General features: G+C 36.2%; 1 protein-coding gene across 3 annotated transcripts in view; it reads left to right on the forward strand.

Moving 5' to 3' along the window:
- The first annotated feature begins 10,205 nt into the window (after positions 1-10,205).
- Positions 10,206-20,357, forward strand: part of LOC110102591 (apoptosis inhibitor 5-like protein API5) — a 79,746-nt gene continuing 69,594 nt past the window's right edge. For all 3 annotated transcript variants that reach the window (XM_020830976.2, XM_020830977.2, XM_028695471.1), the window contains exons 1-2: positions 10,206-10,502; positions 10,624-10,788. In XM_020830976.2, coding sequence (XP_020686635.1) covers positions 10,416-10,502; positions 10,624-10,788 — 252 coding nt within the window. In that variant the 5' untranslated portion in view covers positions 10,206-10,415. The remainder of the gene's footprint in view (positions 10,503-10,623; positions 10,789-20,357) is intronic.

Raw genomic sequence — 20,357 nt, forward strand, 5'->3', positions numbered from 1 at the left:
AAGTCTTTCTTATGATAAGAAAGTTAAGCTTGCAAAAGAGCTTAAGTCTCTTGGTTCGGGCAATATAATTGCTCATAATAGAAAGATGGATAGTGGAAAAGCTAAAAAGTTTGGGGGGCCTTCCCCCATCTTTAAGCAATGACTTCTTTGGTATTTTGGAATTGTAGAGGAGCCAAGAAAGTGGAGGCTGCTCTATATCTAAAGGAGGTGATCAAAGATCACAAGGTTTTCTTTGTGGGATTGATGGAAACAAAGATAAGTTCTTTGGATAATTTTCAAATTCTAAAATTTCTTGGTAACAATTGGGAATCTTATATGGTTCCTTCTGAAGGTCTCTCGGGAGGACTGATGGTATTATGGAGGAAGTATATAGCATCCTTCTCAGTGATTGAAGTATATACTCAGGTGATTGTGGGGAAACTAGAGGTTCTTAACAAGGGATGCTGGATGGTGGCTTCCGTATATGGAAGCACTAATGCTCATGAAAGGAAGCTTCTATGGGACTGCTTAGAGAGACATTGTTCGGTTGATTTACCAACAGTGGTAGGAGGAGATTTTAACTGTGTTCTTTCTTAATATGAGAAAAGAGGAGGGAAAAAATTCATCATGTCTGAAGGCTCAAAGGATTTGAAGAACTTCATGATCAATAATGATCTTCATGAGGTGGGGTCGATGGGGCCCAAATTCACTTGGTGAAATAATAAATCCGGAGGGGCTCGGATCTTAGAGAAATTGGATAGATGTCTTATTAACTCCATAGCCTTGAACACCATTCATCTTGCATTGGTGAAACATTTGTCTCAGATAGCTTTGGACCATTGTCCTATTCTTTTGTAGATTTTCAAACCAATGGAGTTTTACAACAAAGAGATCTGTTATGAAGAGGTTTGTGGTTCTTACCATGGAGCTGCAACTATAGTGAAGAAAACCTGGAAGAAAACTGTGGAGGTGACCCGGCTTCATCCTTAAATTTAAAGTTCAAAAGAACTTTAAGAGGTCTTTTTTTCTGGAGTAAAGCAAAGTTCAGAAATCTGAACTTATTACGGGATAAGCTGAAGGAAGAAATTTATGGAAATCCAATTAGAGGAGGTTGAAGGTTAGATATCATTCGAAAGACTGCAGCTATTAAGATACAAAATCAATGAGCTGAACATTATGTTTGCCCGGCTCAACACTTGGTGGAGACAAAGGGCAAAAGAGAAATGGATGGATGAAGGAGACTGTAATTCTTCATTTTTTCATGCATTTGCGAATGAAATAAGAAACAATAACTAGATTAGTCATATTAAAACCAATGCAGGTTCAGTGATGGAGGATGGAGCTGAAATCTAGAAAACATTTTTAGAATTTTTCAAATTGAAATGGCGGCATAGAGAATGCCTTCTGGATGGCTGTCCAGTGCCTTCTTCAGCTATTAGTAATGTTGATCAAGGTATTCTTGATGTTGATTTCACGATGGAGAAGCTCCAGGTGGTCGTAGATAAATCTGAGAGAAATATTTCACCAGGTTTGGATGGGATCACCTTATCATTCATTAAAGATTTTTGGAAGTGGATTAAGGATGATGTCTGGCTTGTTGTGAGCCAATTTCTATCTTCAGGGGTTATGCACCAGTCGTGGAAGGAGACATTAATTGTCTTAATTCCAAAGATCCAAAATCCTCAGGTGGCTTCTAACTTCCAGCCTATTAGCCTTTGTATGACAATTTATAAAATAATTGCAAAGATGCTTTTAAATAGATTGAAGAAGGTAATTCATATGATCATTTCAGTGGACCAAGCTGCTTTCTTAAGAGGCCGATCCTTGTCTGAACATGTGCTGTTGGCTCAAGAGGTCTTCAACAAATTCCGATATTCTAAAGCTAAAAAAGGTCTTTTGGCAATCAAGCTTGGCATGGAGCAAGCTTATGATAGTATGGGGTGGCAAGCTTTGAGGCAAGTTCTTACTCATTTTAACTTTCCTAGTAAGTTTATGGAGCTTTTATTGCAATGTGTCTTTAATCCTAAGTATTGCATTTTGATCAATGGGAGAAAAACTGATTGGATTGAAGGGAGATGTGGGTTTAGGCAAGGATGTCCTTTATCACCCTTCTTGTTCATTTTATATTCTCAAATTTTATCTGATGCATTATATCTAAGGAGAGGTGGAGTGGGTATTTCTATTACTCCTTTAGATCCAAGACTATCTCATTTAATCTTTGCCGATGATATCTTAAGCTTCTCGGAAGCTAAGGTGAAGGAGGTTAAGGAGTTGAAGAATATAATTTCCAATTATTGTAAATGGTCGGGTCAGAAGGTTAATCTATCAAAGTTGATGATTCTATTTGAGAAACATACCAACCGAAGGATTCAGAAGAAAATTTTGAAACTGCTCAGGTTCAAGATAGTAACGGAAAAGAGTTATCTTGGTGTGAAGATGACCTTGAGAAGGTTGGTGGCTTCGAATTTTTTGAAACTTGTGGAGATTGCTGCTACTAAATTGAACACTTGGGGGAAGAATTGTATTTCTATGGAAGGAAAGTTGGTTTTGGTTAAATCTACCTTCCTCTCTTTACCTATATTTTTATCTTCTCTTTCGTTAGTTCTGTTGGGTATACTTAAAGAGTTTGATAAGATGTGTAGAGGCTTCTTGTGGAGTAAAATTAATGGAAATGCAGGGCTGCATTATTCTTCTGGGAAATTACTTTGTAAGCCAAAGAATGAAGGTGGTCGAGGCTTGTTCTTGGCAGTTTCCAAGGTAGGACCTCTTCGGGCAAAGTTTGTGTGGAATTTCTGCATGAAGCCAAACTCATTACTGAACCAAATTCTGAGAGCCAAATATGGAGGTGATGTTTGGACAGTCCCAATGAAGAAAGATTGTTCCCCTACATGGAAGATTGTTACTATGGAAGCTAACTATCTTAGAAACATTGTTAGATGGAATGTTTCTAATGGTAATTCTATCAATGGGTTGTATGATTCATGGGTATTAGACAAATGCATATCAAAATGGCCAACCTTTGTTAATATTCTGGATATGTCTGATTACAATCTGAGCTCATTCATCTTGAATTGACAATGGAAGATCAATCAGCTCCAAATTGTATTTGGAGAGCACCTGGTGAATCTTATTACCCAAATTCCTATTGATGCTGGAAGGAATTCGGATCTTATGGAGTTAAAATTTAAATGTTCATGTAAATCTATTGCTGACATGTCTTTTAAAGCAGTTATGGAGCACGGTGAAGAGAAGGCCCACTGGACTTGGATGAAAAAATTAAAGTTAAAACTGAAGATTGAACTCTTTTGGTGGAGGCTATGTAATGATGCAATCCCATCTAATGCTTTCCTTGTGAGGAGGAGATTGAGCAACTTTCGGGTTGTTCGAGAGGGTGTGAAGAAGAAGAGGATAGCAACCATATTGTAGGGAGATGTTCTAAGTTTTGGAAGGTGATTTCTCTTCTTAACAGTTGGGGATTTCAGGTTCCTGCGTTTGACAATCTTTCTAATTGCTTGGAAGGATTACAGAGGAATGTGGGTAAGAAAGCTTTCATTGCAAATATCTATTGTACAACTGCTTGTCTCATTTGGAAGAGTAGATGCAAATTGTTACATGGTGATATAGAACATTCAGACAATGTAATTGCTGTAAATGCAATTTCTTATGCTACAGGGAGCAATTTTATAAATTTATATCCGAAAAACTAGGATCTCAACCAGCGCAAGCTGCTTTCTCCTTGGCATCCTCCTCCACCCGGGTGGATAAAGATAAATGTGGATGCCTCACTTAAGAGGAATTATATGGCTGGAATTGGAGGCATCGCTAGAGATGATAGAGGAAGATTCTTGGAAGCTTTTGGAGTTCGGTTTTTGCATTGGGACATTGCCAAGGTGGAAATATTGGCGGTATTGTATTTAAAAAATATCATACGAGATTGGGTGTTTGAAGCTCAAGGAGTTATTATTGAAGGGGATAACTTCAATATCATAAAATTTCTTCATTTAGCAGTAAAGAGCTGGAAGGTGAATAGAAGAATTGAAGAAAATTTGACTTTCTTACAAGATTTCAACCAAGTTTTGTTTTCTTTTTCAAATAGAGATTGTAACAAATTAGCGAATATTTGTGCTAATTTGGCTTTAAAAAGCTCTTTTATTTGGGATGATCTTATCATTAAGGAGATTCCTCCTTATTTCTTGTTATGCTTGAAGGAGGAATGTGATTCTTTAGGAGTTACTTGAGTAGTTTGTAATAAGTTTTTTTCTTTGGCTTTTAATGCATAGTAGCATTTATTTTCAAAAAAAAAAAAGAAATTTAACAAAGATACGATGATATAATCACAAGTGCATTGGAATTGCTTAATGGCAAGCAATAACTTAAGTTGGGTAGATTTTGTTAAGTGAAATTTATGTTAAATATTTTCTTTTATATATTTTCATGAAAATATTTGTTTTGGCTAATGTTTTGCAGGAAAATTAAGGGAAAAAGCCACAAAATAGGAAATTGGTTGTAGTGCCGTAGTGCCCATTTATTCTACGCACCAATGCCATCAATGCCATGGCACCACTTTGGAACACTGGAAAGGTTATTGATAATGGTATTGATACTGTTATTCAAGGCAATAAATCTGAAGTATTTATTGACAAGGTTGGTTCACTGTCCAATATTTTTGTATTAGATTTGTTAAAAGATAATAAGTTCAATTTATTACCTCATGAGTATGATGTTAATGAATGTGGTGAAGTTCGTATAAATAAAGATCTAAACAACTAGATGGCTAAAAGTGAACCTAGTTTGGTGATTGCAAAGATACCTTATGTTGTTGTTATATTGATAAGGAAGACAATTTGAATATTGTTGCTGAAGTGTATGATGTAGATGGTCCTATTATTGAATATGAAGAAAATTAGAAGATGGATCAGGAAAGTTTACTGTAAATGGAAATGTTGCTGCTCTGAATTTTTCGATTGCTAGAGATGATATAAAGTTGAAAGGAGATATAATTCCCAATGCAAATTGAATGACGTTATGGGTTTACAAAAGGAGGATGTTCTCGAAAAATGATATTTTAAATTCTTCAAGTTGTAAACTGAAACTATTTAAAGAATTGCAATCTTTAGGTCCGATGGAAGTTCTCTCTAGAAGAAGAAAAGTTGGGTTGGGACTGCTTAGCAGTGATGGGGATATTTCCCTTCCTTTTATCTAAAATGTCTTCTTTTGTTGACAGAATTGGTAGTGAAGCCATTATTGAGGCTTCTTGGTATTGTTATCATGACATTTGTGATGAAGGCTTCATAGTTGCAGATTGTTCTTATTCATATTCAACTGAAGATAAAAAAGTTTGGTGTATGCAAATGGTTGTTGAATTACATCGGCTATGTAATTTCTTATTCATGAAGGGTATTTGTTGGCAATCTTCAAAGATGGATTGAAGTGATAGCTTTATGGCTGTTCGAATTTAATGTTTTATGTATTTTTTTCAACACATTGATTCTTTGTATTGTCCAGCTGCAGTAGTTCTTCATTATCTTCTTGATTTTCTTAGCATTTCTACTAGTAGCTATAGAAAATACAATGATGTCATCAGTATATTGTAAATGGGACACTTTTTTTGCATTTGAAGCCACCTTAACTCCAATTTTTGCTCCTCTTTGATTGAATTCTTTTGTTAACAATTGAGAGTACAAGATAAATAAAAAGGGAGACAAAGGACATCCTTGTCTAAAGCCACATTTTGCCCAAATCCATTCGATATTCAAGCCATTAATGAGAATGGAGTATTTAGTATCAACTACACATTGAAGGAGTAGTTTTGAGAATTCATCCGGGAAACCAAATATGTCTAATAACCGAGTCAAGGTTTGCCATCCCATACTATCGTAGGCTTGTTCCATATCTACTTTGATAGCCATCATGCCTTTTCTTGATTTAGAAAATCTAAATTTGCTTATGATCTCTTGAGTGGGCAGGATATTATCCGAAATGGATCAACCCTTAATAAAAGCAACTTGGTTTTCTGATATAATTTTGGGAATGCAGCGGACTAACCTGTTCAACAATATTCTTGCATCAATTTTGTAGATGGAATTACATAGACTTATGGGTATATAATTAGAGGGAATTGTCGGGTTCTTAAGCTTTGGAATAAGAACAACTGAAGTTTCCTTCTGTTGCAAATCTATTTTTCATGGCTTATGTTTTGATGATTGACAAACACTATGTCTCTTGGACTACTTGTTGCTTCTAACTTTTCAGGAATCGGAGATCGGACGATCAAGAAGGAGCCAAGTTCAGGATTGCGTAGGTTTAGGGTTGAGTCAGTCTGTACTTTTGATTTTCACCTTTTGAGTCTACTTATAATGGTCAAAGAGAGTGATGCTAAGTAACCCTACACACACACACTTGAGGGGCTTAGAATTATTATTTTTGCCCACATCGGCCCGGCCGATCAGCTTAAAACAGAAAGTCTAAGTAAGGATTCTTAATTAAGGCAGCCATCATTAACATATCGGCCTGGACGATACATGTATCGGCCAGGACGATAAGCTCAAAACATAAAGAAGTAGCTGCCATAGTCAATTAAGGTATACTGTAATTTTAAATTATCGTCCAGGACGATCCACGTATCGGCCTGGACGAAATTACTAAATTATGCCTTAATTGATCAGGAAATCAAGGGAGTAATTAAGGATGATTGATACGATCATATCGTCCTGGATGATTGCAGGATCGGCCAGGACGATCCAGTCAAAAACCTTAAGTTACTTCAGGATGATAAATTTCGGCCAGCTCGTATCCAGGGCTATTGTCAGGATAATTTTCCTCTGATTTGAACTGATCAGCCAGGACGATCGTGAGATCAGCCTGGACGATCAAGCCAATTTTTAATCGTCCAGTCTTGCATCCAGGGCGATGCTCTGGTCGATCTTCTTTGATTTGTACTGATCGGCCAGGCTGATGTCCATATCGGCCTGGACGATATTGTCAGCAACTTGCAATTAATGAGCTCATTTGAAGCTCTTCTATTTAAAAGCTCTTGTTAAATATTTTAGAAGACCTTTGGATGCTGCCTTGACCTGAGAAGACCTTGAGGAGAGAAAGAAAGAGAGGAGAGAGAGAGAGGATCTTGTGAGGGGGAGCTTGTGAGGGGATTCACAAGGGTTGCTTCAAGGATCACTCAGCTTCATCTTCGTTTAGAGTTTCTCGTCCGTGGAAGGGTCGGTAGAGGTAAGGAGTGCTTTTGGTTTTGATTCTCTGCCAGCTTCAGGAGGATGCAAAAGGAGGTAGGTTCTCTGCCTTGCCGGGGTGGCAAAAAGGAGGTCTTGTGAGGGCTTCTCCACCTAGCCGTGGGGGCTAAAGGAGAGTCACATTTTATAGCACAATACATGGAGGGTGCCTCCAAGGAGTGGACGTAGGTCGAGTCGACCGAACCATTATAAATTTATGTGTTCTTTTTCTTGCTTCCGCGCTTTTAAATTCCGCATTTATTTCTGTGGTGTGATTTGGTTTATGCAATTTTCTTTCTTTGTGAAAAGAGTTTTTAAAATACAAATTCACCCCCCCTCTTGGTTAGCTTGGGACTAAGTTCATAGGGCTTAACATCCCTTAACGAACTTTCACCTTCCAATGTTCACACATCAATCCAGTTTGAAAAAAATGATTCACCGCCTTCCAAATATCATTTTTAATGATATTCCAATAGAATTTAATAAAAGAGTATGTTATGCCATCTAGACGAGGAGAAATATTACCTTCCAGATGTTGAACAACAACTTCCAGTTCTGTTTCAGAAAATTCAACCATGAGCATTTCTTTATCAGCCTCGTCCAGCACTCTACTTGGTTTCGGCCATCCAGTTAATTTACATCTTCTAGCTCTCCATTTATCATTAAAATACTCAAATAAAGTTTCTTCAATACTTTTTTGCTCCTTCAGCATTCTACCATTAGAATCTTTAATTTGCTTAATGAAGTTCATGTTCCGTCTAGCTCTTTATTCATGGCAATAAAATGAAAATACTCTGAATTTGAATCACTTTCTTTGATCCACTTGACCTTAGCTCTTTGTCTCCACCAAGAACTAAGCCTTCCCAAGGTAGAGTTTAACTCCTTTACCTTGTATGTCAGCAAACAGATCTTCTCATCAGATAAGCATCCTGAATTTGCTTCTTCCTCTTGCAGCTCACTGATTTCTTTCTTCAGTTCAACTTTAAGGGAGTTGAGGTTAGAATGCTTGGCTCTACTCCAGTGATATAGAGCTTTTAGAAGTCTTCTAAATTTATTATTCAATGATTGAACTTCATCACCTCTGACAGTTTTGTTCCAGGACTTTGTAACTATAGATTTGGACGCTGGAAATGAAGTCCAAATTTCATCAAACTGCAGTTTCTTAGGCTTTCGAAATCCTGAAGTAAAAATGTTATTCACTAAAGGGCAGTGATCTGATGCAATTCTAACAAGATGTCGAACTACAGCTGGTTGAATAATTTTCATAGCAGTCGAGTTGAGGAGACAACGATCCAGTCTCTCTAAAATGCGAGCTCCTCCCTTCTTATTATTACACCAAGTAAATTTAGGACCAATGATTCCAACATCATGAAAATCACAATTATTCATGAATAAGTTCATGTCTTGAGGTCCTTGAGTAAAAGTAAACATCTTACCTCCCCTTTTCTCTTCTTGATACAAGATGCAATTTAAATCTCCTTCAATGATAAAAGGAAGGTGAGTATTTGAATAAGCATCTATGCTTTCCCATAATTGCCTTCTCTTATAAAAATCTCTGCTTCTATATACTGTGGCTGTCAACCATTCTCCTTTGTTTGGAATTTTGAAAATTCCAATCACTGTTTGTGAAGTAGCATGAAGCACTGTAACATAACAAATTTTACTTCTCCAGCTGATCAATATTCCACCAGAAAGGCCTTCTGCTGGAACAAAGAAAAAGTCCCAACTATCTCCAATAAGTTTATTGATATATTGTCTATCAAAAGACACAACTTTCGTTTCAACTAATCCCACAAGGAAAGGATCAAATTCTTTAACAAAATCCCTTAAGTAGTGGGAGGCTTCTAACTTCCTGGCCCCCTTGCAGTTCCAAAAAACTAAGGAGGTCATTTGAGCTTAAAAGTGGAATTATTTCCACTTCTAATCTTCTTAACATGTTCACCTTTCCTTCTTTGAGATAAAATATTATCTTTACCCAGAGAATTGAGTTCTTTGATAAGCTTGCCTTTGACTTTAGAAGAATCAGCCAACACCAATACATTATCAACCACATTACTTTCAGTGTAGTGATTTGAATTTCACCATCTTCCAGTTCTTCTTCCTCTGTTTCAGTGCAGATAGTCTCTCCTTTGGCTGAACTAAAACTGAGAATACCAAACTTGTTATTATCAACTACTGAATTAAGGTTTGACAAAACTGTTTCAGAATTTACTGGAACTGTTTCATTCTTAATAATTTCTTTGGAGATCTCCTCTAAACCACCTTCTTTATTAACCCTGACATTTCCTTCCGAGATGTCTTCTTTATAACTTTGCAAAACCACTTCAGCTCCTCCTATCTTCTCTGCACCTTCTGGGATTTGATCAAATAGTTGAGCTGTATTTGAGGACAATTTTTGAACATAAACTTGTTTAACAATCTTCATTTTGTCTGAAGACGAAGCTTCTGTATCATTGAAACGACGAATCAGAGATGGGCCATTATCCGAAAGAAGTTTAAAATCTTGAACTGGATTCATTTTCCCTTTACCTTTACCAGGTACTGGTGGAGATTTCTTCTGAACTTCAATTGAAGGCTCGTTGATTCTGAGAGGTCTCGCTTTTAGAGAATTGAACGAGCCTTGAGGACAAACATAAACAGAAGGTGGATCGTCGGGGGGAATCCGACGATCAGCTTCGAAAGCCACCGCCTCCTCCGTCATCGACGGATTACCCGCCAAGAAAAACGGAGATGAAAAATTTGAAATCAAACGGAACTTTCTCTCTCTACTTTCTTGGAGCTTCTTTCTCTTGAAATCCCTTAGATTATATATATATATATATATATATATATAAAGTTTTGTATATTTTCTCTTTCTTAAAATTGATTATAATATAATATCTCTTGTTCTAGTAAACTTTTACCATATAACCTTTGATATGTGGTAGATATCATCACTCTGAATATTTGAACTAATTTATTATATATATATATATATATATATATATATAATGCTAAATTTTCCGAAACAAAAGTAGATACCGTCTCATCTGTTTTCCTCCCTCTACCTCTCTAGTTCTTATACAACCCTCTCCAATCTCCGGTCTCCGCACTCCAATCTCGGGTCGCCGCTCCCCTCTCCCCGCTTCCCGGTCCCCCCTCTCCGCTTTCTGCTCTTTGTACTGTCGTTTTCGTTCCACTTCTCTTTGGCCTCCTCCTTTACTTCCTTTAGAAATGGGCGCCGTCATCGGCGACGCCAAGGAGGTGGAGAAGCTGTACGAGTATGGTGAGAGGCTCAATGAAGCAAAGGACAAGGCACAGGTGTCCTCCTCCTCTGTCTTCTCTGTTCATCAATTTCCGTTTGAATTCCTGGGCTTTTGGCTTAGGGTTTATTGTCTGATTGCTGGTGTTTTGGCGTCCGCGTTTCGAATGTTGGATGTAGCATGTCAGCGACTACGAGGGGATTTTAAACGCTGTAAAAAGTGGCAGCACAAAGGCCAAGCAACTAGCGGCGCAGCTAATTCCGAGGTTCTTCAAGTTTTTTCCGGAGCTGGACAAGCAAGCTATTAGTGCGCAGTTTGATTTGGTCGAGGAAGAAGAACTTGCTGTCAGTTTTGCTTTAGTTTCTCTTCTTCTTGCAATTTTTTGCCTCTTTTATATATTTTGATTAACCGCTTCAATTTTCCGCATGATATTCTAGGGTTTTGGGGTTAATACACTCTTTTTTCCTCGCAGCATAATTTTTTCGTTCTTTTTGGTGCTTTTGGGTGCCCTGTCCATCCGATTGTCTTACTTTTTTCAGAAAATCAAATTATAGCGTATGTATGACACAATGTTTTACATATATACTGAAATGATTTTTAAATAATTTGCTCCCTTTCTATGCGGGGCTGTTTTGCTACAAGTAGGTTATTTAGTAAACGCCAGAGTCGTTAAATGATACAAATTAAATTTGGTTAAATTCTAGTAAACTCCTTTATAGGTATTCTTAAGATTTAGGATTTAATGAAGAAGAATAGGCACTACGAGGATAGTGTAAATATCTTAAATCCAACTTCTAGATTTACAAAATGCTGGTTTTTATCCTAAAATTGAAGGAAAATGGGATTTAAGAAGGCTCCCAGATTTAAATGGATGAAAAAACTGTTTGAAAATATTTGGCCTAAAGCATAAACGGGCCTAGGGAGGGAATTGGAATACCTACATGCATATTGAATGCATTCTTCTGTAGTATTAGCAACAGAGTTAAGAATACATCCTAAAGAATGGGGATAGGTATTGAGGACATTTTATTATTGCAAAAATGTGTTGTTATGCCAAAAAAAGATATGGACCGAAGGACCAACTGAATCTAGGAATGAAAAATATTTAAATAAAAACATTGACCCTAGGGATAAAAACATTGACCCTAGGGAACGTTCCATCAAATTTTATTTTGTAAATTGTTAATTAAGAGTTGTTAAATACTCTTCCCTTAAGATTGCATGATGCTTGCTCATACAGGTTTTGTTTGTGTAGCTGTAATTTTTTGTAAAGATGATTCTAAAACTATTATTGGAAAACAAAATAAAGCATTGAAAAAGTTTTTCCAAAGAGAACCTTAAGTCTTGAACATTTTTTTAACACCAATCCTAGCCTTTGGTATGATGTCAATTGGGTGTGCAACAACCATGATAACTCAAACCACATTTGTGACAACAAACTTTCATATCGATATAAAAGAGAAACATGATAGATGGATTTGATTTGATGATAATATCAAAAGAATATGGATGGTGTATGATTGTGTTGAATCATGGGATGCAACATTAAAAGGTATAAACATACTTAAGAAAAAAGAAAGTTATAAAGTGCTAAAAGGAACTACAAAAGAATTTTTGGGCCCATGGCACTTCTGTCTCTTTCTCTTTGCCCATCTTATATGAAATTGACTGTTGAGCTACATATCATTTGTTCATAATGATGAGTGCAATTGATGGGATTCTTATTTTTCATTACATAAGAAAAACTATGCTACTGAAAAATAAAACCAAAGGATGGTTGAGAGTAGAATTTCCATTTCAGGTTATTGGTTCAACAAAAAGTAAATGTAATGTAAACTATCTTCTATAAAGTAATTTGAAACTATGCTTGATGGGAATGCCCTATAAATTGGTTGTTGTATAAGGTAGAAGAAAAAAATTCATTCTAAAAAATTACATGCATCTCTCTTAATTTCCACTTAATATGTGTCAAACCATTCATAAATTTTAAATTGTTGAAATAATGTGGTGCTAGTAAAATATAAACTAAAAGTGATAGTAATTGATTAATTTTCTTTGTTATGGTCATCATCATCATGAACTCTATATCAATTTTTTGGCTCAGCATTATGTACCTTGTTATGAAAAAAAAAGAAAAAAAATATATACCTTGTTATGGTAGATTTTTTACTTCTATTGAATAAATGGGTGTTTTGTTAATCATTCTATTCATATGATTTCATTTGTTTGCGTTTATTAATATTAATTAGTTCATCATTTGTTTAAAGTATTTAGTTTGTTAATTTCTTATGTTCCTTTAATGTTTTTAAAGCTCTATGCACACAAGGCTTAAAATTGCGTAAATAAGCCTCGAGGCGTTTTTCGTCCGTGAGGCTAGGTGTAAGCCTCGAGGCGGTGTGAGGCTTAAGTCTCACAGATGAAGAATTGCGTAGATGAGAATTTAAGAGTTTTAACAGGTAAATAATAGTAAGAGTCTATCATACAATAAAAACATCTAAATTACAAGTGAAATTAGTGGAAAATAATAAAATAGATGCAATATATGCATCGCATAGTATAATTCAAAGTACAAAACCACAAAATATTAGTCTATCAAAGCTCCCAAAGTACAAATAAGAAATAACATATAAAATCCAATCATGTCCCATCACTAAATGGGTCTTCAAGGGAATCTTCTTCTCCAATTATATCTATGAATGTCATATCATTATCATCTTCAATGTTACTGAGTTTTCTCTTCCTTGTTCAATAAGAATGATTATTGTCTTGTTAATTACCCACGTAATGTATATATAATGTAATAACACATAAAAAGTTGTGAAATATCTTTGTATTTCCTTCCCCTCAAGTTTCTTGCCCAACGTAGAATTAAGCCATTGTGTCGATATAAACATTGCTTCAAGAGGTTGTCTCACATCCACAGGCTTTGCAGTGCCAAATAAGACGTGGAAAACCTGTAGAATAAATTTGTATTAAGAATTGAAAATGATTTGCAGTGCACAAATATAATATGTGATGCATGAAAGGTCTAATAACGAACCTAGTGGTAGCAGGGCGAATGATTTCCTTTTTTGAAAACTTTCTCATTAAGGCTAATACCCATGAGTGGTTGTAGATGAACTTTGTGAACTTCTTTGCCCTAGAAAGTGCGCTCTTGTGTTGAGGTAAATCACAAAGTTCCTCCAATATAAGATTGATACAGTGTGTTGCGCAGGGGGTCCAATAGAGGTGTTTCCTCTTTTCCATCAACATCTGACCAGTTGTTTTATATGCACTGGCATTGTCAGTCACCACTTGAACAACCAATTGCTCCCCATTCTTCTCAACAACCCCATCTAGTAAATTGAAAATGAAATGAACATTTTTAACCTCATCTAAAGCTTCAAATGATTGTAAAAACACGTGCCTTAGGGATTGTTTATTAGGATATTAATCATGCTCCTGCTCTTCATGTCAGACCATCCATCTAACATAATTGTAATACCAGTCTCACTCCATGTCCGTTTAATCTCATCGATACTCTGCTCTGTGTTCTGCAGCTCCTTCAAAATCCATGTTTGCAACTTGTACATGGAAGGTGCCTTCAACCCTCTTCCATAGGGGTGTCAATTTTGGGTCACGGCTCGAGTTCGGGTCGAACCCGAAACTGACCCGACACTATTTGGGTTCGGGCCAACCCGACCCATTTTTGCAAATGGGTCGATTTTCCGGACCCGAACCCGACTTGCTTCGGGTTCGGGTCAACTCGACCCGACTCGCTTCTGTTTGATTTTTTTTAGTTTCCGCACGCGACGGACAATGCAGGCAGCGCGACAACCGTGCATCGTGCGATGGCGGTCGGCAGGCCGGCAACGTGCAGCGGCAGGCCGGCAGCGTGCAGCGGTAGGCCGGCAGCGTGCAGCGGTTGGCCGACAGCATGCAGTGGCGGCGATGCCAGCGAGGCAGCGACGATGATGCCAGCGAGGTATCGACACGACACGACGCGAGCGACGTGACGCGAGGCGAGCGACACGGGCAACTATGATGCGATGCGACGCGAGCGACTGCGACGCGACGCGAGCGACTGCGACGCGACGCGAGGTCGCGAGTGACGTGACGTGAGCGACGCGTGTGGGGCAGGCGTGCAGCCCGGGTAGGCGGAGTTGTGGTCGGGAAGATTCAGGCAGGGCCATTTTCCGGGTCATTCCCGGATTATTCTCGGGTTTCCGGGTCAACCCGAACCCGACCCGCTTCGGGTTCGGGTCAACCCAAACCCAAAATTTTTGGGTCGGGTTCGGGTCTGATTTTCGGGTCGGGTCCAATGTTGACAGGTCTACTCTCCCATACAACCCTACAGATCACAACATATTGAAGTAGGCCGGCGATTTCGCAACATTAAATGGAATGTCATTCTCATAAAAAAAATCTGTCAATATCCATACAAACCTGATGTCGACCCTCTCTGGTACCAATTGTAGGCATCATTTGTGCTTGTCCTCTATCCTCTCCTGGATTAATCATATACTAGTCCATCGGACCCCGCACACCTCCATTATGTATAGTGGAGGAAGAGCCCTTTCCACTCTCGTTCCCGTAGTAAGCACCTTGTTCGACCCTTTCATCAAATTGTTCCGGTTGTAAATGTTTTGTCGTGTTACTCTTCTTCATGTAAGCAATAATTTCATCATTCACCTTGTTCGGCACATTTGCACACGGTGCTACATTTTTATGAGAGCCGGATAAGTGTTCATTCATGCGGGTAACTCCGCCCTTCACCACTTTATTACAAAAATTGCATTTCAAATACACACAAGTCTTCTCACCGCCACCTACGTCAACCTGTACACTGTATTTCTAAGAAGGTTCCCTCCGCAATGACGTATTAGACTTTTCCTTGCCCTTAACCGTATTTCCTAAAGCACAAATGCAAAATAAAACAAAAAAACTCAAAAAAATTAAAATCCTAGTTTTCCTATTAGTTGAAAAATCAAACCCTAAACTTAAAAAAAAAACCCCTAAGAACACTTGAAGAAGTGATGTAAAGGGTTGGCCAGAAACAAAGGACTCACCGACGAGATGCGGCGGAAACGTGTGTGAGATCCGGGATCGGGTGCGTGCGGAATAGCTGCCGCAGGAGACCTTCGTTTGGTTCGGCTTGGACCGGTAGAAGGAAGAAGGAAATAACTTTTTTATTTTAAACTTAAGTGAGTGGGACCATTTAATGAGGCGCACGCCTCATGCAAAATTGCGCAATACCACAATTGAGCCGCGCCTCACTGTACCTGAGGCGTAAGCCTCAGCAAACGCCAAAATTGCTTAGTCAAAAAGGCGGCATGGGTCCAAATTGCGCAGAGGCGCGCCTCTTATATTATGCAGTTTTAAACTATGTATGCACAATAAGTGTTCCTTTTTGATTCAACGTGCATAGCAAAACACCGCTTTATAAACTAGAGCTTTAATGGCTTGCATATCATTTATGAATATTTTATGTGTATACAATAGTTATTTAATTAGCCAAATTTAAATTAAATTAGGTAATAATTTTCAATAATATAATGATACATTCAACATTTGTAATTTCTAGCTATTTGAAAAAGAAAAAAATGAAAGGTATAAATAATGAGGGATGAAAAATAATAAAAAATCAACATTACTAATTATATAGAGTGACCAACTAGAAATTAAGAGGCAGAGAGAGCACGGAGTGTGGATACGATGGATTCAGAAGCATTTTGAGGAAGAAGATTGTTGGCAAGAGGATTAGTGTATGAGATAACTAGCACGTGAGAGAGCATAAAGGGCATAATTATCAAGAAGTAACTGGCTCTAGTAGGAGAGAACATAGAATCAATGAGAAAGAAAATCAATAATTATGAAAAACAATGAAAAGTGAACATTCATGCTTATTTTTTGTGGCAGATGCTGAATCGAAATATGAATTAGGATTTTTGTTTTGAGCTGGAGCCAATGGTGCAATACTACAATGTGACACAGTGAAGTGGCATGACACTACTATGAGCTTATGGTTCACAAGCAAGTGCTATGCAAGGATAATGCTTCGTTTCACTTCACTTCTAAACCGAGCTTTTAATAATGCTACTTTTATATTAACTAACTTATTATTATTGAAGAATAGGATATAAATTCTGGAGTTATGGCTAAGTAGTTAAAATAAAGTTGTTACAGAGTGTTATTTTTTTTTTTTTGAAAAAGATGCAATTGCATTAAAATGTAAACCAAAGAACCTTACAAAGAAGTATCTTTCCTTAACAAGTCAACAAAACTTGTAGGAAGATTAGACTCAATAAAAGAGTCCCAAAGAAAATCACCTAATAAAGCATGCTTGGCACAAAAATCTGCCAATTTATTACATTCTCTATGAGCAAAAAGAAAAATTACTCTATTGAAAACTTGTAAGAAGGAAAGGTCCGTTTTTGTACCTTTGCTCATCTTCAAATCAATCGAATCCTGAAGCATCTTCATGATATTTACATTATCTCCTTCAATGATTATTCCATTATATTCACAAACCAATTTTGGATGTAGTTTCCAAAGGCCATAATAGCTTTGAGTTCCAGGTGTGCAATATCCCAATGTATAAGCTTTTTGCCATAAGCATAAAGTAATCTCCATAAGCATAAGAATTCCAGGTGTGCAATATCCCAATGTATAAGCTTTTTGTTACAGAGTGTTATGCAATAGCATAATATCATAAAGATTTGAAGGTTACTTTTATAAAATTGCAATTAACTCAACTATATTGTATAAATATGATTGCTGAGCTCTGAAAATGTCAATGATAGCCAAGTTGGATGTGGCAGGAATGAGAGTATTAATGGATTATACCGTTATGACATTTGAAAGAGGAGGGGGCAACTTTTGTGTGCATATCACACTTAGAGTTTCTTATAAACTCTTCCAATGCAATCTAATTATTACAAGCAAAAGTGAATAAACTAACACAAACAACAATGCACATAAACACAAACAACAATGCACATAAGCACCATCTCATAAAAATCTTCCCTTAACTTTTCTATCATACAACATGACTCATGTATTCTTCCACTTCAACCATCCAACTTGAATTCTAGGAATAATATCTGTATATATTTAACCATCATTTTGAATAATAGATCCAAGATATCTAAAACACACACTCTTTTTAATGACTTGATCACCCAATGTAACAATCCCATCGCTAGATATATTGCCACTTAAATTATACTCCATCCATTCGATTTTAGATATACTCAAACGAAAACTTTTAGACTCTAAAGTTGACATCCATAATTCAAGTTTTTCATCAACTCCCTCTTTAGTCTTATCTACAAGAATAATATTGTTAGCAAAAAACATGCACCAATATACATCTTCTTGCAAATGTCTAGTAAGAATATCCATGTCTAAAGCAAAAAGGTACAAGCTTAAAGTTGATCCTTGATATAATGCAAATGAAATCGGAAAATACTTGGTCGAACCACCTTGCGTTTGAACACTTATAAATATCAAGTTTGCTGTGCTGAATATAAATAAAAAGAACTTTTTAATAAATAAATTTTAAGTTCATATTATAGATAGAAAGACTAGCCTAAATGAACAATTAAAGTAGATTCAAAACTGAATTAAAAACTTATTTAAAATAATAAATAAATATTTATGATTTTTATATTTCAGTATTAATTTAGTATCAATAAGTGTATATCTTCTATAGTAGACCTACTAGACATGAATCAAAATTGATTTTGCGAAACATTGTATCACATCGTAACAAATGCTCAATTACTCTCTCCCATAGTTTTAATGTATGATTCATTAACTTAATCCCTCTAGAATCTGTACTCTTGTTTATCACCTTTATTTTTAAAAATAGTAACCAACGCACTCCTCCACTCATCTGACATCTTTTAGTCTTGAAAATAATATTAAAAAGTTTAGTAAGCCAAGAAATTCCTTCATCTCCTAATTTTCACACCTCTATTGGAGTATGATCAGGTCCATTTGCTTTTCCACACTTCATTTTCTTTAAAGCCTTTATAACTTTGTATTACTAATACGATAATAAAAATAAAAATCTTTATTTTTGTTTAGGGTGTTAATGTTACTAAAGTCAATCATATTCTCACAATCTTCATTAAAAAGTTTATTGAACTATCTCACCACTTATAATGAATATCCCCTTGTAATTAAAGCACATCTCGGTCTTCATCCTTAATGCACTTCACTTGAACTAGATCCTTACTTTATCGCTTTGCTTGGTTAACTTATTCATATATATTTCACCCTCTTTAATATCTAATTTACTATATAAATCATTAAAGGATTAATTCTTTGCATATCATATTGCTTTTTTAGACTTCTTATGGCCTCTCTACATCTTTCCCAATTTTCTAAGCTTTTAAGTTTAAACCAATTATTTATAAAATAGTTTTTATTTTTTTATCTTTTCTTGCACATTTTGATTCCACCATAAACTATTTTTATTATTAGAAGCTTTTCCTTTTGAATTATTTATTCTTTATTTTTTTTAGGAATAAGTAATTAAATTAAATTAAAATTCACAAGATAGATAGCAATCATAATAGAGATAAAATAAATAACATGAATTAAAAAAATAAATTCAATTAACTGTGGAGAAGAAACCTACATGTGGAAGTGTATATAATAAATAATATAACTTATAATAATGTAGATGCATATAAATGCATGCAAACTTCATAACGCAATTGAGATCCACCCAAATGCATTTTCATTAATATAGTAGCAAATATATAGCTAATTTAGTTATCACTTTTAATTATGCATTTAGGATCTGCTGGAATGCATATTCTTTAGGAATGAACAGGAAAAACAAGCAAATAAAGCAATTCATAGTCTGAACTATATACATAATTTAATATGTATGGAAGGACAGAATTAGAATTTTAAGTAACTTTTAATTGTAGCAAATATAAACGGAAAGTATTGGAACATAACACCATTATTTAATGTGCTAAAACATAACATTTATAGCCTATTAATAAAATTGAATGAAAAAGAGAAAAAAGAAAACAACAACAACAACATCAAGCCTTTATCCCACTACGTGGGGTCGGCTACATGAATCATTTTTCTCCATTGTGTACTATTAAAGGTCAAATTCTCGTTTAAATCTAATAAAGAAAGGCCATTCCTAATATTTTCTAACAAGGTCTTTTTAGGTCTGCCTCTACCTTTCTTAATATAAGTCAAATCTAATACCTTTACTTTCCTAACCGGGTCATTGGAAGGCCGCCGTTTTATTTGACCAAACCATCTAAGGCGACTCTCTCTAATCTTATCTTCTGCTGGAGCTACTCCAACCTTTTCACGTATATGCTCATTTCGTATCCTATCTCTAAGGGTAAAGCCACTCATCCACCTGAGCATCCTCATCTCTGTCACACTTAACTTAATATTATGCTTCTCTTTTAATGGCCAACATTCAGCACCATAAAGCATTGCAGGCCTCACTACCATCTTATAGAATTTTCCCTTAAGTTTGAGGGGTACTTTTCTATCACACAACAAGCCCGATGCATTCATCTACTTCAACCATCCAACTTGAATTCTGTTGATAATATCCCCATCTATTTCACCATCACTCTGAACAATAGATCCAAGATATCTAAAACGTGTACTCTTATTAATGACTTGATCGCCCAAAGTCACAATCCCCTCACTATGTCTATTACTATTAAAATTACACTCCATATATTCCATTTTAGATCTACTCAAGCGAAAACCTTTAGACTCTAAGGTTGACCTCCATAATTCAAGTTTACCTTCAACTCCCTCTCTAGTCTTATCAACAAGAAGAATATCATCAGCAAAAAGCATACACCAAGGTACATCATCTTGCAAATGTCTAGTGAGAACATCCATGAATAAAGCAAAAAGATATGGACTTAAGACT

Source organism: Dendrobium catenatum, unplaced genomic scaffold, assembly GCF_001605985.2.
Source record: "Dendrobium catenatum unplaced genomic scaffold, ASM160598v2 fragScaff_scaffold_637, whole genome shotgun sequence".
In the NCBI taxonomy this organism is placed as follows: Eukaryota; Viridiplantae; Streptophyta; class Magnoliopsida; order Asparagales; family Orchidaceae; genus Dendrobium; species Dendrobium catenatum.